Source organism: Lissotriton helveticus, chromosome 2_1, assembly GCF_964261635.1.
Source record: "Lissotriton helveticus chromosome 2_1, aLisHel1.1, whole genome shotgun sequence".
NCBI lineage: Eukaryota > Metazoa > Chordata > Amphibia > Caudata > Salamandridae > Lissotriton > Lissotriton helveticus.
In genome coordinates this window covers 572,428,242-572,454,764 of record NC_136059.1, presented here as the reverse complement: position 1 = coordinate 572,454,764, position 26,523 = coordinate 572,428,242, and the positions used below count along the sequence as shown (strand labels likewise).

At 49.4% G+C, this 26,523-nt stretch overlaps 1 protein-coding gene across 4 annotated transcripts in view; it reads right to left on the bottom strand.

Annotated features, from left to right (window-relative positions):
• The window catches only part of FAM169A (family with sequence similarity 169 member A), a 502,597-nt gene that overhangs the window by 22,831 nt on the left and 453,243 nt on the right, over positions 1–26,523 (bottom strand). For all 4 annotated transcript variants that reach the window (XM_078675250.1, XM_078675251.1, XM_078675252.1 and 1 more), the window contains one exon: positions 11,181–11,360. In XM_078675250.1, the coding sequence (XP_078531376.1) occupies positions 11,181–11,360 (180 nt within the window). The remainder of the gene's footprint in view (positions 1–11,180; positions 11,361–26,523) is intronic.

The window sequence follows — 26,523 nt, the reverse complement described above, 5'->3', positions numbered from 1 at the left end:
CTCTCCACCCACTGGGGTCTTCTTCGTGTCCACTGGGACCCCTTGGGCAAGGTGCATCGATCCAACTTATTGGACTGGATGGTTCTGGACCCCTTGGAAGTCCTGGTTTGAGGTCTGTCCACGTCGGTTTTGGTAGCCATCTTACTTCCTAGTGGAGCCGCACCGGATACGAACCAGGGCCCACACCAGGCGCCCAGGATCACCGCATCTGCATCTTCCTGCCACTCACCGACGTCAGCAGCTCGGAGTGCGCTTTCCCAGGGCCCTCGTCAGCCCACTCCGGGACATCAGATGCAGAAATAGGCCAGTTGAGCTCTGCCCTCTACAAACTCACACTTCCGCGGGCAATGGGTAATTATTCAAAAATATCAGCACCACCTCCAGAGGCACTATCACGATCTCCAAGCAGCGACCCAGATAGGGACAATCCACTCCGCTGCACAGATCCGCTGCTCCCCCTGCTGCTGGAACGACCAGTGGATCTGGCCATCAAAAGCTTAACTTGCGGGAGGGCACCACATCCAGTGTACTGCACGATGCCACTATGCCAGTGCAGCGAGTGGACCACATGCAATCAGTATCCCAGAGCATGTGGCGAACACTCCGACCACTGCGCCACACCCCAGCCTAGCACATTCGGCGACCAGCTACAGGAAGCGGGCATAGGGACACTTCCCAGCTCACTCAACCCAGCCACCGATCACCAACTCCTCTAGGTGCCTGCTTCCGCTGTTATTTGCATGTTTTGGGAGGCTCAGAGCTCCACGGGTAACACTACTGCAGGAGCCAGGGGGCCAAGTAGGCGCGATTTCCAGTGCTCAGGCCCCTCCATCGGGCCCCCACCCCTCTTCACCCCCGTGGGGGCTACTGGAATGTTCAGGCATGCGCCAGGTGAAAATCGGGCCGGGAACCTCCGGTCTGCGGGACCCGTTCTTGATCAACTCGGAGTAGCCACTTTTCTACTGGAGGTCCCAGTTGTCACGGAAATCCAGGCCCCAGTCTATCAGAAGATACAACTCCGCCCCAGAGCAACAGAGACGGTCCGGAGTGCCCGCAGCAGGAGTCACGTCTTCTAAGGAAGTCGGGGGCAGGGCGCAGCACCAGGATAGATGGCAGGATAACGCCCCGAGGAAGGGAGGTCGGCGGAGCCGGACCCCTACGCGGCCATCTTGGTCGCTTGTTAGGCTCCTCCTTTTTGAAGAAATTATTAACCAACTGTGCACAATAATATTTTATCATTTAGTCTTAACTGTGAGTCTTAACTATGTGATCCTAATAGGGAATATGAGAGAGTAACAAAGATGTTTTGCCTAATTAACTTTAATATTGACTAAATAAGTAATAATGGTCTCCACCATCCAGAGGAGATCTAGACTACAGGCTCTGGAACTGGGGTGAGAGGCTAAAAACGATTTGCTTAAGGTCAAATGATCAGATGCATTCAATAAAATCATGGGTAGAATTATCTGACTGAGTCACTCCAGTAATTACAATAACTAGACTTTACAACAGTTTAGATCCTGTGTTTAGTAAAACATGATCCTATGTTAGGACCCGGAAGCGAGGACTATGCCAACACTTTCTACAGTTTTGTCCTTGTCCTATTTCTGCGCAGCTGCATCAGAAGATAAGTCGGAGACCTCGGTCACGATTTTGTTTTCTGATGTAGTTTTGTTGCTATGCCTTTGATTATCGTTATTACTGGTCAAACTTTCCTTCCTTGTATTAATTGTCCTTATTGGCGGCCGCGGGAATGCTCTGTCGCTCTTCATGGCAGCTCATTACTATTCATGGCTCGACGGAGACGCTAGGGCCAACATGCGGTGGTCCTCTGACCGCTAGAGGGCCCATGTTTGCGTCGTGAATTAAGCAAGTGCTCTATCTAACTCTGACGTGATCAAGCAATGTTGTCAGCAGCAGACATCACAAACGGCTGAGCGTTTCCCCAATCGTCCGTATGAGTCTAGTCAGTGCCTCAAGCATTAGCCTCGAGTCAAACACCCCCAAGGGTTGGTATTAAAGACTTACTGTAAGGCACACAATTGAACGCCCCCTCGGGGTCTGTACTGGACTCTTGTCCAACGGCAGCACTATAAACACCCACTGGGTCTGTATTAATTCATTAAGCTTACAGCAAGCCTATTTAATCATACAAAACACCGACCTTGGCTGTATTAGTTGGCCAGTGTAACCAAGGCCGTATTGTTTCCTGGAGGTGCTGGCTCCCCAGATGTGTAGCTTGCTGCCCCCAAACTGCCTGGCTGACCCTCAGCCCATACACCCTCTATCGCTATGCTTTCCCTAGGGAGTCACTTACCCCCATCATGACTACAACGGAGTAGTACGACAACACTTACACAGAGGAAGAGGAGATAGCCTACTTCCTGGTGTCAAATGAGTTTTGTGACGCAGTAGATGTCTCAATCTATATGATTCAGAAAAGGGGGTGGTGATGGACAGAGCATCTGAATTAAACAGAACGCTCATACCCAGTCAAAAGATCAGGGCTTGATCCATCACCGTTTTTTAGCTCACTGCACCATCCCAGTTCAGAACCTGGCTATATGCAAATTAGTCTGTCCCTGGCCCAGTGCATCATGGGAACAGGGCAGACCAAACTACCAAGCCAATTCTTTACTGGAAAGGAAACAAGCTTCCGGGGACCGGTTTCTGGCATTGCAGCCGTCTTCAGCCCGGCTTGCTTGAATCCTGATGGTGCAGTGAGCCAGGGACTCATGTCTGAGCATACCCTGCCACTCCTATAGTGGCCAAAACGATTCAGAAAAGGGGGTGGTGATGGACAGAGCATCTGAATTAAACAGAACACTCATACCCAGTCAAAAGATCAGGGCTTGATCCATCACCGTTTTTTAGCTCACTGCACCATCCCAGTTCAGAACCTGGCTATATGCAAATTAGTCTGTCCCTGGCCCAGTGCATCATGGGAACAGGGCAGACCAAACTACCAAGCCAATTCTTTACTGGAAAGGAAACAAGCTTCCGGGGACCGGTTTCTGGCATTGCAGCCGTCTTCGGCCCGGCTTGCTTGAATCCTGATGGTGGAGTGAGCAAGGGACTCATGTCTGAGCATACCCTGCCACTCCTATAGTTGCCAAAACGATTCAGAAAGGGGGTGGTGATGGACAGAGCATCTGAATTAAACAGAACACTCCTACCCAGTCAAAAGATCAGGGCTTGATCCATCACCGTTTTTTAGCTCACTGCACCATCCCAGTTCAGAACCTGGCTATATGCAAATTAGTCTGTCCCTGGCCCAGTGCATCATGGGAACAGGGCAGACCAAACTACCAAGCCAATTCTTTACTGGAAAGGAAACAAGCTTCCGGGGACCGGTTTCTGGCATTGCAGCCGTCTTCGGCCCGGCTTGCTTGAATCCTGATGGTGCAGTGAGCAAGGGACTCATGTCTGAGCATACCCTGCCACTCCTATAGTGGCCAAAACGATTCAGAAAAGGGGGTGGTGATGGACAGAGCATCTGAATTAAACAGAACACTCATACCCAGTCAAAAGATCAGGGCTTGATCCATCACGTTTTTTAGCTCACTGCACCATCCCAGTTCAGAACCTGGCTATATGCAAATTAGTCTGTCCCTGGCCCAGTGCATCATGGGAACAGGGCAGACCTTTACTGGAAAGGAAACAAGCTTCCGGGGACCGGTTTCTGGCATTGCAGCCGTCTTCGGCCTTCCTTTCCAGTAAAGAATTGGCTTGCTAGTTTGGTCTGCCCTGTTCCCGCAAAAAATTGTGGCAAGTGTTGGAGGAATTAGGGATGCCCCCTGAGCTTTTGTGTTTGGTCGTCCGGTTACATGAGGGTACGTCTGCTCGGGTACGGTGGGGGGGCCAGGGAGATGTCACGGAACCCTTCCCCGTTGGGCGAGGGGTGAGGCAGGGTTGCGTCTTGGCGCCTACCCTGTTCTCTCTCTTTGTGAACGGGGTAGCGAGTTTTCTCTCCCTGGTCCCGACCGATGCCCCTGTGATGTGCGGCGAGCGAGTCCCGATCCTCATGTTCGGGGACGATACCTTATTAATTTAAAAAACTCCCAGTGGTTTACAGCTTGCTCTTAAACGCTTCGAGGACTTTTGCCTAGAACGGGGTTTGGAAATAAATATAGCCAAAACCAAGTATATGGTCCTTACTGACCGTAAACCTACTTGGTGCTCCAAACCCTATAGAGGGAGGATATACATGATAATTCCCCGCTTGATCAGGTCGAAGCTTTTACCTACCTGGGGGTTAACCTTCAGAAAGATCTGGGTTGGACTAGCCAATTAGAACTAGCAGTCCTTAAGCATCGCCAGCAGGCAGGTATCCTTCTAAAAAGGTTTAAATCTTCTGAAACAAAACCCATTAGTCCACTGCTAGAAATATATGGGATGAAGGTACTTAGTTCGGCTCTTTATGGGGCTGAACTATGGGGTTTCGAAAAACTGGGGAGCCTGACACAAGCAGAAAATGAATTCTTAAGAAAAGTAACCAGCGTCCCGATAAGTACCCCGCTGCTACCTCTGATGTGGGACCTAGGGAAAAAATCGGTTCAAGATCTTGCCTTCCTGGCCCGCTTTTGTATTGGCGCAGGATATGGACCACAGAAGAGCTTCAGCATTATGCAGAGGGCCTAAAAGAAATAATAGCTAAAGATTCCTCCCAAAAAATCAGATGGCTAAAGGCCATAAAGTCTTTGCTAATTAGCCTGGGGTTTAGGGAACTTTGGGATGACCCGTCTAATGCAATTTTTCCCTCTAAAAAAGATTTAAAGGAAAAATATTGGGAGATGGTCACATCAAATGCAAGAGCGAAGGGTCTCTCCCTGCACCTTACAGGTCGCTTCCTTGATATCAAGGGATACCCTAAGCTGGAATTGTATTGGGATGCCATCGAAAAGCAGTTGGACCGTAAACTCTATTTTCAATCTAGAGTAGGCTCCCTTCCAACAAGGTCATTCACAGCTAATTGGGTAGGCGAAAGTCATTATGATAAATGCCCAAGGTGTAGAGAAGAACAAGAGACGATAAGTCATCTCCTTCTTTTCTGTCCTCTTTATGTAGCCCCCAGAAAGATGTGGATCAAACCAATATGTAAACTAATGGGTATCCGCAGACATGAGGAGGCGCTACGAATCTTGTGTACAGACCCCAATCCCCCAATTGCCATAGCAGTGGCAAAGTTTTTAAACTGGGCATGGATAATCCGGGTAAGAGCTCTATCAAATGAGATTGAGAATTCCATTTAAACTGTTTGTCTATATTGTAAACGCTGGGATGTAACTGGGCCATGAGCTGTTATATACCATCTGACCCACATTTGATGAGTTTTTATAAATTTTAAGGATGTGTTTTTAGCTATGTGATATTTGGCAATTGTCCTTTGGTGTTTAATTCTCTTTTAAACATATTTATTGTATAATCTTTTTAATGACTCTTTTAATTAGTAGAAAATGTGATTTTATGTCTCACTTTTATGACTTAATTGTCGAATAAAGTTTATTTGAATTGAATTGAATTGAATTGTCTCGAAATTTGTGCAATGTGATGTGGGGAGGTGGGCTCTTTCTTCTACATTCTCTGGGAGTGCAAGTATATTCGACAATACTGGAAGGAAGTGACAGGCATAATGGTGGAAGTAACGGAAGAAGAGATCCCACTAGAACCACAATGGCTAATATTCTGTGTAACGGGTTAGATAAAGTGGCCCAAATATGTAATGATTTGGCTGAAAATAGAAGCAATAGTAGCAAAAACAAACACTGCCAGGGGGTAGGGGTAAGGGCCCAGAAGGTGACATATATAGCAAGAGGCTGCCCAAGAAAATGGGATAAAATATGGGAGAAATGGAAGACATATATAGGAATCTAACAAAGCGTATAAGGAACAAGGGTGGATAAACAAGATGTTGATAATATCAGAAAGAGATGAGGGTGTGATGAACCAATATTGAAAGAAGGTTTGCGAAATTGTAAAAATATGTAACTGATGTTACCTGGGCCCTCGGCACCCCTACTTCCAAGGCTGCCCAAGCTCCCTGAGAACTTGTGTAAGCAACCCCCCCCCCCACCCCCCACCAGAGGGTGGACCTGGATGCTTTCACTAGGCTAAAGAAGGTTTTTATGGGCTATGCCTAATCACGAGCATGAGGGGAATTCCCAGGTTCTACTTTTCGACCACCGCTTTTTCTCCACCAGCTTCCGATGGTTACCCAGCGGAATGAGATGGCGAGTCAGAGCAGGAAAGGCCTTGGAGGCCACAGAGCACTCCCTTGAGGGAAGAACTACCCACCGGCACCCCTGAGGGTATGGAGTCTGGTATGTTGAATCCTGAGTCACTTATGTACCCCCAATCAGCAAAAGTCGCCACCTATTTGGTTTGGAGTCTACATAAACAGTGCCGCAGACCTTTTCTCGAAGGTAAAGTTGTGGCTATGCCTGAGATAGACCCCAACATTGCCACATTCCTGGCTAAATATGTGAGAGATCCCAAGAAGAGCATTGACCGCTCCTGGCGGTCATGCCAAGATATGCTGTTAGACCTGACTGGGCCACTGCCAAAAATCCTTAACATGGCTGACGATGCGAAAAAAATCAGGTGCCTTTATTTCCCCCCGAGGTACTCACTAAATCAATCACCTGGGGGGTACGCGTTCCAAAGCTGTCAGACCTGGCAAAGAGTTTCTAGGAATATTGCCTCGACCACCATGTGTCAGTGGTTGCGGAACATCTCCTGAGTTCGAACAATCAAGTGGCAGATTGCCAATCTTACTCCAAAACCTCGCATCGTTCAGAACTGTGTAGGCGCGCGTGCCTGTTAAGCGCTCCGCCCAATCGCGCTGCAATTCTGAAGGTGTTGACCGACCTATAGCCCAACGCAAGTCTGCCACAAAAGACAAAAAATTCAAGATGTGGACATCTGTCTCCATGGGATCCAATTCACGCTGCTGACACCAACCAAACCATTGAGTCCGAGCGGAATGGTATAATTTAACGGTATTGTCGGCCCAGGCCCGGGACAGGAGGTCCGCAGCTGTGCGCGAAAGTCCTGGGACTTGCCAGTGTGACCTGTAACCCACAATCAGCCTCTCCACAAGGATCTATCGCAGAACCTACACCCGCTGGTGGCTTCTAGGGTGAAGGATTACAGGTCACACTGGCAAGTCCCAGGACTTTCGCGCACAGCTGCGGACCTCCAGTCCCGAGCCTAGGCGGACAATACCGTTAAATGATACCATTCCGCCCGGACTCGATGGTTTGGTTGGTGTCAGCAGCGGGAATTGGATCCCATGGGGACAGATGTCCACATATTGAATTTTTTGTCTTTTGTGGCAGACTTGGGTTGGGCTATAGGTCGGTCAACACCTTCAGATCTGTGATTTCCGCTGGACATGCCCACATGGGGGTGGTCCAGTTGCTGAACATCCGTTGGTTCAGAAGCTTCTCAGGGGGGGTATCAGGTTGTCTCTCCCTCCAGAACCGAGATACTCAGAACTTTGGTATAACAAAGTGATGAATCTTTTTCTTTCCTGGCCAAGGAATAAATATCTTTCTAGGAAGTAGTTGTCTGCGAAGCTAGCTATGTTATTGTGCTTCGTCCTTGTCGAAGGGTTTCATATGTCCGGGCTCTAGACATTACTGGTGGTATCTTTACTCCAGAGGGGGTTTTCTTCCATGTATCCTGTAGGACGAAGTTCATATGTAAAATTATCTCATATACGGCTTTACCGGGTTCCCCTTAGCACTCTTTGGTTTGTTGCCTCAAGCAATAAGAGTCGATGACCAAGGAGTTTTGGCCTCATGGGAAGAGACATCTTCTTATTGCCCTGTGTAAGCCTCATAGAGCTGATGTCGACTCCCCTACAATCACATGTTGGGTGGGCTGGGCCATTATTGGCACAAAGATGTTTGGAGCTCATTCCATCAGAGGTGCCATGGTGTGAAGGCGTTCATCCTAGGGGCTCGCTTGGAGGATATTCCGAACACAGAGGACTGGTCGACTCCCCTACAATCACATGTTGGGTGGGCTGGGCCATTATTGGCACAAAGATGTTTGGAGCTCATTCCATCAGAGGTGCCATGGTGTGAAGGCGTTCATCCTAGGGGCTCGCTTGGAGGATATTCCGAACACAGAGGACTGGTCTTCAGATTCAACCTTTAAAAGGTTCTACTTCAAACCAGTTCCCTCCTTTGCGAGCCTGGTCGTAGACAAGCTTTAAACTTGCATAATCCTCGCCTGCGGGTCCTGACAAAGTATGAAAAATGTCCTAGCAATCATAAAGGAAAGTTTAAATTCTATTAAGGACACGGACACAGAGGCGAGGATTAATCCATCCGTTGCTATTCAAGACTTTGGCCACCCAAGGATATTGATACCATTATAGGTGTAAGTAGCAGTTTCATCAGGTTCACTTTCATTGCTTGCACCGATCTGTGTTAAGCATACTTGTTTCTTGCATTTTTGAGTAAACTTATATTGCGTTACTTGCTGTTTCGCCTGAGTCTGAATTTTATGTATGGATTCTAGCAGGATTGGAATCTTCCAAACAGGAGTGAGAAGTTTCAGAGTTGGCTTTGGTCGCAGGAAGAAAGAGGACAAAGACGGTGGTTGAAAAGGGCCGTGCAGATCTATGATTGGACTATTATGTTGTGAATTCTCATTTCCCTTGGAATGATGGGAAATGTGGTTTAGTGTTCTTGATAAAACGGCTGCTATTAATAAAACTGGAGAAAGTTTTGGCATAATCCTTGCCTCCAGGTCGTTAATAATAACTTTCCTTTAGGATTGCTAGGAAATTTTTCATTAGCTGCAATAAAGTATTTTGAACCAGATGTATGGCCAAGGAATTTGCGACTTGCAAATTGCATTGCAAAAGCGACTTGCAATTTGGGAGTCGCAAATTGGAATGTACAACAGTGCCTGCGACACTGATTGTGATTCCCAATGGGGTCGCAAAATGCATGCCTCATGCATATTATTGAGGCACTCGCAATTTGCGACCCCACTGGGAATGGCTGGCCATCCCAGGTATGGTGGCCTGCTGGGCTCAGCAGACCTCCATGTCTGGGACTGCATGTAAATAAAGCAATTTTTTTTTTTTTTAATGCAGCCCGTTTTCCTTACAGGAAAACGGGATGCATTTAAAAAAAGAAAAATGAAACGTTTTAGTTTCATTTTTTAAGGGCAGGCAGTGGTCCCTGCGACCACTGCCTGAAAAAATGTTCCCCTGCATTTGCAAAAGGGAAGGGGTCCGCTGGGGGCCCCTTCCCATTTGCGACTGCATTACCACCCTCTTGAAGAGGGTGGTAAATTGCGAGTGTTTTTGCGACCGCAATTGCGGTGGCAAAACATTCTTACATTGGGTTGCGCGCCGCAATTAGAAAGGGACGCCCCTTCCTAACTGCGAGTTGCAAATCTTATTTAGCGAGTCGCAAATAAATTGTGACTCGCTAAATAGGGTTTGTACATGGCCCTAACAGTTTTTTGAATGTTCAAACAGGTCGCTAACCCGTTTGCACATGCAAAAATGGGTCGTACATCTGGCCCTTTGTGCCCTATATTGTGAAGTGCTGGTGTGGTAAATCATAACTAATTTTTCAACCACAAATCCAATTCTATTTTAATCTTTGATTACAGATACAGTTTTATAAGTGACTTTCAATAATATTAATCATAAGAACCTTAGAACGTGGAGAAAATGGATGTTGGTCTATGAAATGTGAGAGCCAGCTAATCATCTCTCACCATTGTATCAACAATAAAGGCCAGAAAGAACCAGTGCCAACTCAATAAATATGTAATATGTTTGTAAACATGGTCACTGACTATTACTTACAGTTGACAATGTAACACAAAGACGACATTATACGTAAAAACATGTAATGTAGCTAAAAAAATGGCACGTCATTCTGTTCAGTGCCAGAGTTACCTTATGTATCGATATTCTTCTGGTCTTTTGAAATGGCGCTTTGGATTTGTGTAGGGATCCGCATGCACTAATGAATGAATGACTGTTCAGTCTGATATAATGACATCATTTGGGAGAAGAGATTCGCATGCACCCATGTGGATATAATGATGTATAGATGTGTATAGGTTCAAGTGTTGGATTTGATTATGATTATACATCTGCAATTTCTCACTTTTAGATGCATGTTATATATGCAGGCATCCAATCCATATTCGTGTAGCTGTTTGGTTAGTCTGGCACAATGGACCATGTCTATGTGTGACAGGATTTAATAATTTATTAGATTACGGGGACCTGTTGTTCCTTCGTTGGATTTGGTATCGCATAGACTAGAGCATGGAGGCTTAAGCCTTAAGGCATATTCTTTTTATTCAAGTAAATGTTGTGTGCAGTTCAAAATGATTTTTGGATCTTCTGCCCAAACTGTAGTTAAATCCAGATCTTTTTACATTATTTTGTTCTTGAACCTATTTTACATTGTGCGCACCAGTAGTCTCAGGCGGTTCTAGGGGAGGCAGAAAAATTGAGCTATTTCACCTTTTGTGTGTTCTCATAAGGATTCCATGTTCAGAAGGGCTTTTAACTTTGAAATTCTTGACCAATGTTGAACACGCTTCAGATGCCAATCATATACGAAATAGAGGAAGGCGCTCACATAATGGTCTGCTTATGCCTCTAGCAGGATAATGAGAGAACTCTGTAGGGGCTAAATGCCTTTGTGCAATGATTGTGTCTGTGTAAGGGCTCACTTGTATGTACGCGATTGTAAATCTCAAAGGGACATTCCTTCGTGGCCAACTTTAAGCTATTGGGGCTTGTACCCACCCAGAAATACGAATAATCAATATTAAGTGAATAGGGTGTTTTATGAGATGTCAGCACAAAGTTTATATTTTAGTATTGAAACACTGCTGCGGTTTCTTGCTTTTGACCTGTTAAAGAAATTAAGTGAGGGCATATTCACCAGATAGTTTAAAAAATGTTGGCATTTTTCTTACAAAAATTAGGCAAATTGCTGCACAGCTGAACTACTCATTACATTTAAAAATCCAGTGTAAATGTGACACTTGAATTGTGTCAGTCAGTAGCTGTCACAAGACGTACGGCATGCACAAATAATCCTATGTTCATACTTTCCTACAAACTACCCAGACGCCCTGTCAGCAGAGTAGTGAGTTTGGACAGAGAACTTGTGCTGACTGCGCACCTGGTCAGGCGTAGAGTCCACCGAGGCACTCAACGGGTCCCCCGCTGCTGGAGCCGGTGCTCTCTCGTCGTCTTCACCTGCGTCTTCATGCTCAACCGTCACCTCTCCATCGGCAAGAGCATTAACAGCTCCCTTCCCAGCATCCGATGCTTCCGCCATTATGGATTCTGGTTCCGTGTTCTATGAAGAGATTAACACAAGAGGACATGCTGAAACTCATCAAAAGCCCATGAATTCAAATAATACTCGAGACAGAACTTTGCGGGACACTGCTGATCAACATGCCCTAAATTATGGCCCTAGAACGTGTCCCAAGCCGTTGGCCCGTCTATACTTCTAATTAGTGAGAAACTAAGATTGTTAGATCCTATGACATGGATCAGAAGATGGAATGTTCCTTTCCACATTAACACATATTATTCAGCTCAGCATACCGAGAGGAATGCTCGCTGGGAGGAAGAGAGCCGGTGCACCGCCTGGCTATTACGTCTAAGTAACGATTTGCCGCACGTCTCCATCAGCTGCATTTGCAATTGTCGACTACAAATAGTTTCTAGCTCAAGTGGATCAAAAGCCACATAAAACGCTGCATATGTAATGCAATAAGGCTCCTGACACTTTACAGTCACCTATCACCCAATGACTGCTGTTTTTAGGGAATTCATAGCTGAGAAATTCGTTCCGCAGTGGATGAGCTTAGAGAAGCGGATTTATCTACTGCATGAAACACAAACCTTATATGCTTGGACATAACTGAGAGTGGACCCAGCGATTCTTTCTGTTGTGCAGTACTATTTACGAATTTCATCTTTATTGTGCAGTATTCACAAAGTAGTAATTACTTCAAGCAGGAACTCATCATTTCTAAAAATTCGAAACATTTAGCATCTCTTTGTGTTACAAAGTCATCCTGTTCCCTGGGCACTCCCAACATTTTGCTGACTGATGCTGGTGGTAACTGACTCTGACTGACTCTGGGCTCTGCCTAACCAAGGCCAGTGCTATGCTGAAAGAGACACATTAGAATACAGTGAAAACACCTACATTCACTAGGGTACACAATGGTATGGTGGGGTATCCCTGTGATTGGCAGGGGGATTGAAACTACCTAAAAGTCCCAAGTACCCTGGGGCATGGCAGTTTATAGGCCAGCAGCCTTTTTCTGCTCTTGCATGTGTGTACTGCTGAAGCCTGAGGTCAGTTTAAAAACAGCCCTGTGTGCCAGGACTGCTTTTAAAAGGTAAATTGTGCCCAAACTCGACTTTGGTGTTTGGGGCACTCAAAATGGATAACCTACAATGTTTTGGCATATTAGGGACCCCCAGGGTCTCCCCTAGGTATCCCAGGGGTGGAGGGTCAGGTATTTATAAGGTACACCCTTATACAAAAAAAAGAATTATGCCTGGGTAAAGTGAAATTTCACATTTCACTCCCCAAATAGTGGTAAAGTGCTGCTCAAATTCGACTTTGATGCTAGGAGCATTGCGGAGGGAGAATCTGCAATACTTCTACATATTCAGAACCCCTAAAGTCTCCCCTAGTTGCACATGGGGTGGGGTTCCTGTAGATATAAGGCAAGTACTTATAAAATATGTTTTTGTAAGTCCTGGTGCTGGAAAAATGGCCCGAGTTATATTTCCCATTGCAAATCCCGTTACATAGGTGAACATGGTAGGAAGTTATTGATTAATAACTCTTGATAGGAGAGGGATAGAAATGCCATTCAAAGACTTCCCACAATGGTTTTAATAAATCCAACAATATCATATTGCTGAATCTCTCCTAAAGTGTACAAGCAAGAAGTTATAAGACTTTCTTGTTTGTAAGTCCAAATTCAGCCTTCCAGTGGTCTGCCCTGATTTGTCAGAGTTAAGTGGATTAGCTAGGCTGCCTTGAAGAGGTGATAAAGAGCCCCTGTGGGTAACCAGCTCTGCTGGGAGGGCAGTGTGCTGTTCTATAGGAATGCAAGGCCAGTGGAGGAGTCATAAACCATGGTCTTAAAAGGCAGAGGGTGGCCCCAGTGTCAGTTTCCACTCTACGTGTTTGACCCCCACCAGACCTAGGATTAGGGAATGTATGTGCAGATGGTAGGGGGAGTCTATGGAAATAAGCCATCCCAGGGGTGTGTTTAGCCAGCTCTCGATTCTGCTGGAAAATCAGCCTTTATGGATTTGGAAGATTTTATGCACTGTGGGACAAAATAATGTCACACTCTACCTACAGGATGTGGTCATAACTTTGAGGAGTTACCCTGCTCCCATTGGTCAGAAGTGACCTCCTGCATCATCCAGAGAACATGGAATAAGTATCTGAGAGGGGCAGAGCCCTCCAGATCTGCTGCTTGAAACTTACTGAAGCAAGAAGTGCCCTGTTTAGAAGTTTTGCTGTGCAAAGATTTCTAAGGCCTGACCTCTGAAGACTGCACCATCTGAAACTACAGCCCTGTGGATTATCTTGCTGAAAAAGAACTAAATAGTGGACTCCCTGAAAGCTACAGGTTAAAAGAGCTAATCTGGAACATCACCAACTAAATGTCTTTGAAGTTAAGCCTGTTTGCTAGCAGCCCCGTTACCAAGGGTTGAGCATAGGAATAATTTTCTAAGACCTATGCTGAGTCCTATCATGTGTTAGTGGCCTTATTGCCAGTGGCTGACCTACATTTGCCCCTACCAATAACCCACTTTCCAACACTTTGTAAATGCTGCAGTTGTAAATCCTAAAGTTTATTCTAGTGAGACATTTACATAATAATCATGTTCTTTACAACTCTTTTCTGCAAGGCTGTGTCGTATGTCTAGAGTGTCAGGCACTCCTCAGTGTTGCCTTTAGCACTGGAATCCATTTTGTATGAAAGTCACTTGTGCTAAAACTTGATTCAGAGACATGAGGCACCGGAAGATAAGTCTGGAGTGACCAGAGCACTGGTGGGTGAAATGCCAGGAGGTTCAGTTTCGGAAAACCTATTAAGCTGGAGGAAGGGGTCAGGGAGGCTTATGCTAACACGCCGAGTGGATTTCTGTATTTGTACTCTAGCAGGGCCTCCATTAGCTCTACAATCCACTGATTACTTTATACATCCATCATCTATCTTGCACTAAGCTCCCACTGCTAACATGAAAGTCCGGGTTTGAATGCTACACAGCTACATCAGACTTTTACCCTTCGAAAAGCAATACATTTAGGACATTATATTGAGCTATGGTAACTAGTAGTTTAGTGTTTAGAAAGAGATGAAACTCTGCAATCAGGTGCTACCTGTGTTATGCATTGCTCACCTCCACAAGAATCTGTGGGTCTAAGAGCATTCCAACATCACATGTCCATAGTTTCCCTCTACTTGGCTACCTTAGCTGCACCATTTGCCCAATCTCCTACCTTCGATTTTCGGTCGCCATCGTATGTAGTAAACCATGTATTACATAAAAATTGCCCTGTGCTTGTATCTATGTCGAAATTTGGGGATGTGAAGACCATTGTTCATCTTCTAAATCTGATCATATCAATTCCATCCTAAAGTAACTCCATAGGCCTCCTCTTGAAGCAATGATCAAATTCAAAATAACATAGATATCTCACAAATACAGCCACAATGTTTATCCCTTCTACTTGATGGAACATTTCAACAAAGGCAGACTGATTCCAAAAATACCAGAAACCTTGAAAAGCAAAGCTTTAAAACAAGCCTTCTCATCCCTTTTACCAAGACCCCTGGTATGTGTTATGAATATGCTACTTACCAGTATGCATCTGTTCTTGGCATGTAGGGCTGCTAACATTCATATCTTAGCATTAGATCGCCGCCTAGTGTTGGGCTCGGATGATTGCACATTGTTGTCCTGGAAGAGTCTTCGAAGTATCCTGAGATAGGTGGCTCCTCCCCTGGACTACAGTGCGCATGGGCATCGGCTCCATCCCCAGATTGTTTTTCGCCATTGTGGCAGGAGATGGAGTGAAAGTGTAAAGGATGTCCATGCTAATGAAATAAATACAATAGTATATCTGCAGCTGCGACAGGCACCGGGGAGGAGGGCGGGCGATATGAATGTTAGCAGCCCTACATGCCAAGAACAGATGCATACTGGTAAGTAGCATATTCAGTTCGAGGCATGTGGGCTGCTAAATTCATATCTTAGCATAGAATACATAGCAGTCCCTCCATCAGCGGCGGTTGCCCGTGCCAGCTGCAGAAACCTGAAAAAGTGTCTTGAGAACAGCCTGTCCTACAGCTGCTTGCTGCTTGGAATGCACATCAACACAGTAGTGTTTTGTGAAGGTATGTGGTGTGACCCACGTGGCTGCTCTGCAAATATCCTCTAAAGGAATGTTCCCTAGGAAAGCCATGGATGCCCCCAGTTTGCGTGTGGAGTGTGCTCTGGGGGGTACTGTTAAAGTGCGCTTGGCTTTTTGATAACATATCTGGATGCACTTAACAATCCATCTGGCTATGCCTGCTTTGGAAATCGGGTTGCCTTTGTGTTGTGGTGCGAAGGCAACAAAGAGTTGTTTTGTTTTTCTAAAGGGTTGTGTTCTGTCTATGTAGTACATCAACGCCCTCCGTACATCTAAGGTATGGAGCATTCTTTCCGCCACCGTTTGCGGGTTTTGAAAGAATGCTGGTAAGTCGATAGTTTGGTTAAGATGAAACTGTGACACCACCTTAGGGAGGAATTTAGGGTTAGTGCGTAGCACTACCCTATTTGGGTGAATTTGAATGAACGGCTCTTGTATGGTGAGCGCTTGCAACTCACTGACACGCCTCAGAGACGTAATAGCTATCAGAAAGGCCACTTTCCACGTAAGGAATTGGAGCTCACACGAGTGCAGTGGCTCAAATGGTGGCCCCATCAGTCTGGTGAGAACGACGTTGAGGTTCCACACCGGAGCTGGTGGAGTTCTTGGGGGAATGACTCTCTTCAGACCTTCAAGGAAGGCTTTAATGGCGGGCACTCTGAAGACAGAGAGGTGCTGCCTGTTCTGAAGATAAGCCGCTATGGCTGAGAGATGTATTCTAATGGAAGTGTACGCCAGATTGCACTTGTAGAGATGTAACAGATAGCAGATGATGTTGGGAATAGATGCATCTAGCGGGTTGATGTCATTGGACGTACAATAGATGACAAAACGCTTCCACTTAGCAGCATAGCATGCTCTAGTAGTAGGTTTCCTCGCCTCCTTGATGATACTCATGCATTCTGGAGGTAGGTTAAGGTAACCAAACTCTAGGACTTCAGGAGCCAGATCGCCAGGTTGAGCTGTCGTGGATCTGGATGCTGAATGTCTCCATGGTTCTGCGTCAAAAGACTGGGTGTGAGGCGCAGTCTTTGATGCGGCACCACTGAGAGTTCGAGGAACGTGGTGTACCAAGCTTGACGTGCCCACGTTGGAGCAACCAGGACGAGAGTCATGGAGTGCTGCCTTAGCTTTCTTGCGACCAGCGGTATTAGAGGGGCTGGCGGAAAAGCGTATGCAAATTTGCCTGACCAGTTCATCCATATCGCATTCCCCTGCGACTGTGGGTGAGGGAACCTGGCGGCAAAGAGTCGGCATTTTGCGTTCTCCTTTGTTGCGAACAGGTCTATCTCCGGATGACCCCACTGCTGGAAGTACGGGTGGAGAACAGAAGGGTGTATCTCCCACTCGTGCATCTGATGGCTGTATCTGCTGAGCAGATCCGCCATCTGATTGTCCTTGCCCGGGAGGTGTTCTGCCATGAGGAAAATGTTCCTCTGAATGGCCCACTTCCACATGCTCTGAGCTAGATGAGACAGCTGTGGCGAGTGGGTGCCCCCCTGTTTCTGAATGTAGTACATCGCGGTCATGTTGTCCGTCCGGACTAGCACGACCTTGTTGCTCAGATGTACAATGAAGGACTTGAGCGCCATGAAGATTGCCATCAGTTCCAGATAGTTGATGTGCATCTTCTGTTGCTGCGTCGTCCATAGTCCCTGCACCGTGTAAGTGAGCACATGTGCTCCCCATCCCTGGAGGGATGCGTCCGTCGTCAGGACAATCTGCGGCACGGGCTCTTGGAACAGTCGGCCCTTGCAAAGGTTGTGTGGAGTCCACCAATGCAGAGAGTCGTATGCCCGACTGGTAACCAACACTAGGTCTGTCAATTGCCCACGAGCCTGTGTCCACTGATTCGCTAAGCACTCCTGGAGCGGGCGCATATGTAACCGTGCGTGAGGGACTATGAAGATGCAGGAGGCCATCATGCCGATCAACTGCATGAACACTCTCGCTGGCAGGGAGTGTCTCGGTCGGAATCGTTGGATCAGTGACTGAATGCTGTCGATTCTGACTTGGTTTGGCTGAGCCATGGCTGTCAGGGTGTTGATCGTAGCACCCAGGAACTGCCGGACATGTGCCGGCTGAAGATGGGATTTTGGGTAATTTAGGGAGAAACCCAGATCGTGAAGAAGGTGAATTGTAGTCGACATGTCTGCGGCGCACTGTTGCTCTGACTTGGCTTGTACGAGCCAGTCGTCTAGGTAGGGGTAGACATGGATATTCTGCCTCCTGAGGTGCGCCGCCACTGTCGCTAGACACTTGGTGAACACCCTCGGGGCCGTAGTGACTCCGAAGGGTAGGACCTTGAACTGGTAGTGCCTGCCTTGAATAGTGAATCTTAGGTATTTCCTGTGTGACGGGTGTAGTGGAATGTGGAAATAAGCATCCTTGAGATCTAAGGTCGCTAAGAAGTCTCCCTGGTTTAGCAAGGGAAGAATCTGCTGCAGTGTAAGCATATGGAAATGCTCTGACAGTATGTACAGGTTGAGGGGACGTAGATCGAGAATGGGCCTGAGAGAACCGTCCTTCTTTGGAATAAGGAAGTACAGGGAGTATACCCCTGTGCCTTCCTCCCCCACCGGCACGAGCTCGATTGCGCCTTTTTGCAGCATCGCCACTACTTCCTGCTGCAATAAGTGCAAATGCTCTGCGGACATAGGCCTTTGCCTCGGTGGGATGTTGGGTGGAGTGGATTTCAGCTCTAGGCAATAACCATTTTGGATCAGTTGACGCACCCACCTGTCTGTGGTGATGTTTCTCCAGACGGGCAGGAACTGCTGCAGTCTCCCCCCGACAGGTGTTAGGTGGTCGGGGGGCAGTGACAGAAAGTCACTGTTTGCTTGGAGTCGAGGTGCGGGAGCTGTTGTTTCCTCTGCCGCGACCTCTGTTGCTGTTATTCCTATAACCTCCCTTGTTCTGCTTAGTGAACGAGGATTGCGCCCCACCTTTGGAGAACTGGGATTGTTGACCCATCTGTCCTCTGGTGACTCCACGTGCACCTGAGCGACGAAAATTGCTGCCACGAAACTGTTGGGACTGCAGGGCCCCCATAGACTTAGCAGTTTCCGTGTCCTTCTTTATCTTCTCTAGGGTGGTGTCAACATCCGGACCAAACAGACTATCAGGATTGACTGGCTGATTCAGAATTGTTGTCTGAATATCCTGCTTGAACCCTGAGATGCGGAGCCAGGCTTGTCTTCTCAGCATAACGCTAGTGTTGATAGCCCTAGCAGCTGTGTCCGCAGCGTCAAGTGCACACTTGATGGCTGCGTTTGATATTAGCTTTCCTTCCTCGATAAGCATCTTGGTGCCTTCTTGGAACTGTGGGGGCAGGTGTTGTATAATCTGTTCTAGGGTGTCGTAGTGCGCCCTATCATAACGCGCCAGGAGCGCCTGTGTATTTGCGATGCGCCAAAAGTTTGCCGCCTGTGCAGCCACTCTTTTGCCTCCTGCCTCAAGCACTTTGGACTCCTTATCCGGGGGAGGAGCTTCACCCGTTGTCTGGGAGTTGGCACGTTTCCTGGCATTGGCAACCACAAGAGAGTCCAGTGGCAATTGTCCCCGGATGTAGACGGGGTCCGCAGGAGCAGGCCTGTACTTCTTTTCAATGCGAGGGTTGACCACTCTAGCCCTCGTAGGCTCCTTAAAAATGTCTCCAGCATGTTTGAGAACACCTTTCAGCATAGGAAGTGTCTTTACTGTCCTTTCAGATATGGCAAAGGTGTCAAAAAGGAAGTCTTCCTCAACCGGGTCGGCATGCATGTCCACATCATGATTGGCCGCCGCCCGTTCAATTAGTGCATGAAATCCTGCTGAGTCCTCAGTCGGGGATGCACGTGGATTAAAGGTCTGCGGGTCTTGGCCCGCACCTTGGGTGTTCTGGTCACCAGTGTCGTCGTATGAATCTGGTTGGACATCAGGTTCATCGATGGGGAAATTGTACTGTTCATCCTCATCATCTTCCTCACCCACAGATTGTTCTGGGGAGGGAGTAGGGCTCCGTCTAGGAGGAGGCTGAATCGGTTCCGTGAGGCCTAAGGCGTCAAGGGGCACCCTCTTCTTCTTCAACGGGATGACGTAGGGGTCCACCGGCTCCGAAGTGATCTTCCGTTTATAGAGTGTCAGCTTGCCGGTGGCAGCATCGATGAAATGCTCTGAATCGTCTTCCGATTCGAGTACACGACGTGGAAGAGGGTCAGGCAGCGAGGAACCCTGTTTCGGAGCCGATTTCGTCGAAAACGCTTTCGGCGCCTCCTTAGGTGGCAAGAGAAAAAGGAGTTTCCCAGAAGGCTTAGCCGGAGCGTCCTTTTGCGGCTGCGGTGATGGCATCGGAGCCGATGGAGCAAAGGCTTTCTCCCTGATTCTCTGCAGTGACTCCGCAATGGGGGACGGTACACTGCCAGTGGGTTTCGTCGCCGACAAGGATGCTTTGAGCGGTCCCTCGGATCCGACGTCCTCGCGGGCCTTGTGCGGTTTGGGCGCGGAAACCTTCTTCGGCTCCTCCGAATCTTGAGGCCGGGGCGCAGACTTCTTGGGCGTAGCCTCTTTGGAGCCGACCTTGGCGGGCTTGGACGGCGCCGGAGCCGCTGATCCGTGCCGACCATCTTTCTTGGGGGCCCCTTCCTCGGGCGTCGGCTTCGATTTCGGAGCATCGGAATCGACAGACTTCCTCGGCTTCTGCGGACCGGAGGTCGACGGAGCCGACGGGGTGACGGGCACCGACTTCCTCACAGGCACGGCAGCCATCTTAGGGACACTCGAGTCCTTTGGTTTCAGTTTCGATTTCGGGTCGGCCATTTTAGGTGTTGACGACCCCGACGGTTTCAGTTTCGGTTTCGAAACATCGTGCCCAGCAAGTGAGTCCGTAGCCGGGCCCGAAGGCGGGGCTGTGGCTTGCGGCAACGGGTCCAGGGTAAGGCCGACAGGCGATCCCGTGTCCCGGTCGGTATCCTCGAAACTTTCGGGGCAGAGCTCGTCCGCAGAGCTGTCCGCCGCGGCCCCATAAATCTCATCGTCGTCTCCTACCTCTTCGACGTATTCGAGGACCTGACCCGCGACTCCGTCGTCGTCTCCCGGATCCGCCTCGACCTCCGTCTGTGATGGGGAGATTTGTAGAAGGTGACCCTGGACCTCTTCTTCCGGGTCGCCGAAGATGTTCTCCGGATCTGGGGCCGCTTGCCTAGCTTCCAAGCGCACCGCGCGCCGAAGCTTGAGAGTTTTCTTGGAGCGGAACTGTGCACAGGCCTTGCACTTGCCGTCGTCGTGGTCCGGTGAAAGGCACTTGTTACACACAGGGTGTAGATCGATGTGTGGGTACTTGGACCCACAGAGCGGGCAGTACTTGAACGGGCTCCGCTCCATGTCCGTAAAGGCTTGCTGTCGTGTCGCGATGAGAAGGCCTCAAAGTTTAGAAAGCGAAGAAAACTCCGCTTATTCCGGCTTCAAGAGACGGAAGACTCGAGACCGAGCGCAGACAATACCGACGCAAGAAAATCGAGGCCTTTTGGCCGGTAAAAGATAGTTTTACTTGGTTCCGACAGTAAGACGTCGAGACCACATCCGAACCCAATGGCGGAAAAAAACAATCTGGGGATGGAGCCGATGCCCATGCGCACTGTAGTCCAGGGGAGGAGCCACCTATCTCAGGATACTTCGAAGACTCTTCCAGGACAACAATGTGCAATCATCCGAGCCCAACACTAGGCGGCGATCTAATGCTAAGATATGAATTTAGCAGCCCACATGCCTCGAACATGTATGTTAAGGTATTCTCAAAAGTGCGCACCTACCAAGAAGGCATTCTGGCGCTAAGATGGTAATAACTTTATAAATTTAGGTCGTAAACAGATAAGTCTTAAGCATCGCTCTAAAAGTCAACTGATCACCTGTGAGTCGCAAATGAAAAGGGAGAGTATTTCACATCCTAAATGTGGCGAAAGAAAAGGATTGTCCACCAGATCTTAATTTGTGTTGTCAACACACAAGCTGCATCTGAAAGCAGACTGTACCTATGAACATGAGCAGTGGCTAACTAAGTCCCTACTAGAAAGTTGACTTGTATGGTAGGTTACTTTGTGGCAGCTACATAGAACCTTGAGACTCAATACTGTACTGTAAGACTGACTCAATAGCAAGGTAGATGACTCAAGAAGAGACGAAGGAGACAAGGATACAGCAACCACAGGACGAACTAGGAGAAATACAGGAAGCTGGCTACTGGTGCAGGAACACAGCTTCCTTTGTGAGAAACACATTTGTGAAGCAACTTCCTCCAAGATAAACTTCCTTTAAATAGTCCCCAAAACTTATGCGCTTGGTGATTCAGGCAGGAAGCAACACACTTTTCTGCTCCTGCACAGAGAAAAGATTTCTAGCCACACCAGCATGAGTCGATTATACTGCTCCTTTATGCTCATCCCCTACGGCTGAACTGAACAGCTTCCAGGAAGATGGCGTCTTGGGCTCGATATATGCAATTGAGCACATAAACTTTATAGCCCGAATCTTTTTCATCACTCCATAGACTGTTAAGTCTCTCGGAAGCCTGGGGGGCGTGGCTACGAGCCGATCATGGCGGACGTGTAGCGTCTGAGCTCCGTCGGTGGCCTGACATATTTGCTGATTATCCTGCTCCCCTGTGACCCCATCCACCTGATCTGAGCCCCTTGAGCCGCCACGGGTCCCAGTGATCCGGAACTAGTGTCTCACCACTTGCCAACACCAGCGGTAGCCGAGTGGACCTGCCGCGGCTGCTGCGGCCTTTGCCCCTGGGTGGAACCGCGACCTCGATTTCGGCCGCGCCTGCGGCGGCCTGTGGCGACTGGCGGTGCGGTGGAGGCCAGCCGGGAGTGCGACGCCGCTTAGACCCTGCGCGACGGCTGGATCACAACACTTCCTCGTCCCGCCCTCCCGGGACGAGTGCAAGACTTCCGGAGGCACAGGGACACGGAGCCTGGGGACACGCACTCCCCCCGCCCTGACTCCGGGCTGCTCCTGACGCGACTGCGGGTGCCGGGCGTGACACTTGGGCCTTGCAGGCCACACAATCAGCTACTGCGTGCGGAGCCCGGGGCCTGCCACCACTGACGAGGTCCGGCCTGACCCACGGCCGCCCGCAGGATACCCCTGGAACGAGCTGCTGAGGCCCCGCGAGGCCCCCCCCCCATTGCGCTGCCGGGAGGCGGAGAGGGACGCCATCTTGGTCCTGGTACATTGACTAGACGGGGACTTGGAGGGGCCTCCACTGACGGCGCGCACTGCCGCTGGCTGCGGCGCATAGCGGAATAGCTACCCACCTCTCGCCCCGGCACTGGCACGACGGCTGTACATTATACACTCTGCGTGGGAGGACGCACACGCCGACTGGACACACGTGGCGGAAGCGGAGCTGCGCAGTGAGTGTTCGCCTGACTCCGGCTTTGCCTAGGGGATCCTGATGTGCAGTTGCTGCCCGGTTCACTGGAGACCCTGCGCAGACCTTGGAGAGAGGCCTGGACCCCTCGCTGTTCTGAACTGGCGTGGGCCCTGTGACACTGGAGGGATCCTCCGGACTGAGACACGCTACCACTTCCTGCAGCTAGGGCGGCTGACACGAACACCGCACCGTCCACTGCGGACGAGTACCATGGGGAGGAACAGGGCCAAGGCCCAGGAACAGGGCGCACACACGGACATGCAGTCCACTGGCTCGGAGGATCCACTTGCCTCCTCCAACGCGGATGTTATACCACCGACAGGAATGGGCACCCAAGACGCCAAGCTGGATCTTATACTGACTGAAATCAGGGCCACGAGAGGAGCACTGGAGCTGCGGATGGACACCATGGCCACGGGCTTGTCCCTGCTACGGGCAGACCATAACAAACTGGCGGAGAGGGTCTCGGAACAAAAACTTGCACTAGATGATCTAATCCCACAACAAACGGATCACTCTGCAAAGTTGGAAGGTATGGAAAAACAGATAAGGCTGCTATGGGACAAGATGGACGACGCGGAAGGGCGGGCCCGCCGCAACAACGTCAGGATTTTGGGAATTCCGGAGAGCAGTGAGGGGAGAAACCCCACGCAGTTCGTGGAAGACTGGCTCAAAACGGTTGTTGACCCACAGGATCTGACCCCGATGTACAGCGTGGAACGCGCGCACAAAATGGCTGCGAAGCCGCCGAAACCGGGAGCACCTCCACGCCCGCTCATAGCGCGCCTCCTGCATTTCAAAGACCGCGACTCAGTACTACGTATGGCTAGAGAGAAGGTGCCGCTGATGTACGAAGATAAAACTATATCAGTATACCCGGACTTCACTCCGACGGTGCAACGCGCCAGATCCACATTCCTGGGAGTAAAACGTAAACTGAGGGACAGAAATTTGAAATATGCCCTACTGTTCCCTGCTCGCCTCAAAATCCTACACGAGAACAAATCACACTTTTTCGACACTCCTGAGGAGGCGGAGGAATGGCTGGAAGTGACACTGACACCGCCGACCACGCAGGACCCGTTCGCAGATGATGGAAATGGTGGACCTTCGCGCCGGCCAAACCAACACCGTGCCAGATCCACAGCGGACGGAGGGCGCCCGGCCCGTTCAACGGCGAGCGGAAAGTCGTCTAGAGGCCGCTCTGGGAAAGGAGTGACCGTGGCCCACTTGACGGAAGCAGCACTGGCTGCACATGATGCAGGGAGCGCAACTGGCTTGGTCAGCGCCTCTGGCACCCATACGGAGGTGTCCGGCTCGGCTGATAGCTTGCAGCTTCTTCCCAACATCACGGCGCAGATGGCAGAAGACCTCTGATTGCGCCGTGGCTGACTTCGGATGGTAACGTATGTACCTTCCACACAGACAAGTGGGAGAGAGGGTGGATGGTAACAGGGACACACCGGCTATGGGCTAGCTGTACCACCACCGACAGGAGCACGACGGGTGCAAGTAGACTGCACCCCCCACCGTATAGACATGTCATGGTTTGACAATTGCCCACGTTGGGCGACCTGGTTTGGACCTCAGGTCTTTTTGCTTGGGGACCTTTATGTTAAGGGGTTACAAGTTCATATGGCACTCAACTTTTTGCATAAGATACGATTGGCCTATCCGCCCACAGACTTGATGATGACATACACTTCGGCTAAATATGGGGCCCCTTAACTATAAACTGTGCACCTGGAATGTGAGGGGAATGGGCTCCGTCCATAAAAGACACAGGATGCTGGCGCAGCTCAATCAGAGGGGCGTCGTGATGGCTTGCCTACAAGAGACCCATCTTAATACTGCAGAGGGCTCGAAACTATTGAAGAAATGGAAGGGACAACTGTTCGCTACTTCATACTCTGTTTTCTCGAGGGGGGCAGCCATTTGGCTTAAGAACTCAGTCCCCTTTTAGGCGGTGGAACAAAAGATTGATAAAGACGGTAGATTTGTGTTTGTATGTGGCCTGCTGGATGGCGCCCCTGTTGTGCTTGGTAGTGTGTATGCACCGAACTCAGGTCAATCCGAATTTTTAGACAATATCAGCGGGGTATTGGCTGACTGGGCGGAATATGAGTGGTTCATAGGGGGGGACTTCAATGCGGTATTAGACACCCTGCTTGATAGGTCACACCCACCACTGCATGCCACCGAGAGTAGGAAGCAGGCAGAAGCACTGACACGATGGGCGTTGGGCTGGGACCTGGTTGACACGTGGCGCTGCAAACACCCGCTCGACAGGGAATACACCTTTTACTCCCCACCCCACAAACTACACACCAGAATTGACCGAGTTCTTTGCTCCAAGCTCCTGACAGGGGCTGTGATCGCTGCAGAACATATGGGCAAGACGCTATCTGATCACAACCCGGTCGAAGTCACACTTCAATGGGGTAGGGCACCGACACCAATCCCAACTTGGCGTTTGAATGCAGACCTGCTGGATGACCCTGTCTATAAAACGACACTGGCAGATGCCATTGACACTTTCTTCGCCATAAACACAGACACCGCTAGCTCCAGGCAGGTGGAATGGGACGCCTTTAAGGTGCTGATTAGAGGGGAGGCCATGGCTGTCCGAGTGGGCATGAGACGTGTGGTGTCCGACGGACTTCGAGAGGTAGAAGGTCGACTGGCAGCGCTGGAGAGTGAAGCTGCAGGTACGAACCTGCCTTTCACGCCTCTGCAGGAGGCGCACATACGCCACGCCGAATTGCTGGAGGAACTCCGCCTCTTAGACTACAGAGAATACTCCAACAGGCTGCATACACAGGCCGATAGGTCAGGGCCCCTGCTAGCCCGTATTATCTGTGACGCCCCGCCACATTCGCCCATACTAGAGGTTCTGAACCAGGAGGGACTACTCGCCACAACGCAAATAGACCTTAACACAGCCTTTAGGGACTACTATGCCACATTATACGGCCCTCACCGCCCACTATCACGCACGACATACGAGGACTTTATGAGAGGTCTAGACCTACCCCACCTTATGGACAGACAACGGGATGACCTGAAACGCCCTATTACAATAGTGGAAATCCGGCAAGCGATTCACGCTCTCCCAAGGAACAAGACCCCGGGAACGGACGGACTCCCAGCGGAGTTCTATGCAACTTATATCGACCTACTCGCCCCGCGGCTGCAGGTTATATACCACGAGGCGCTGCGAACTCATTCACTACCACAATCGTCCCTGCAGGCTTTGATAGTCTCTCTCCTGAAGCCAGGTAGAGATGGCATGCAATTAGCTAATTATAGGCCTCTATCGCTCCTGAACACTGATTCTAAAATCCTGAGCAAAATACTGGCGACTAGACTGGCCCAATACGTCCCACTACTGATTCATCCTGACCAGTGCGGGTTTGTACCCGGCAGAGGCACGGCTATGAACCTGCGGTGACTGGCGCAGCTAATGCTTCACGACCAGGCAGGGAGTGGGACAGAGGGCTGTATCTCATTAGATCTGAAGCAGGCCTTTGACTCCCTCAGATGGGATTTTATGTTCACAACGCTAGAGAACTTCGGGGTGCCGCCCGAATACATCGCCTGGGTACGACTACTGTACACCTGCCCCACAGCGCGGGTACG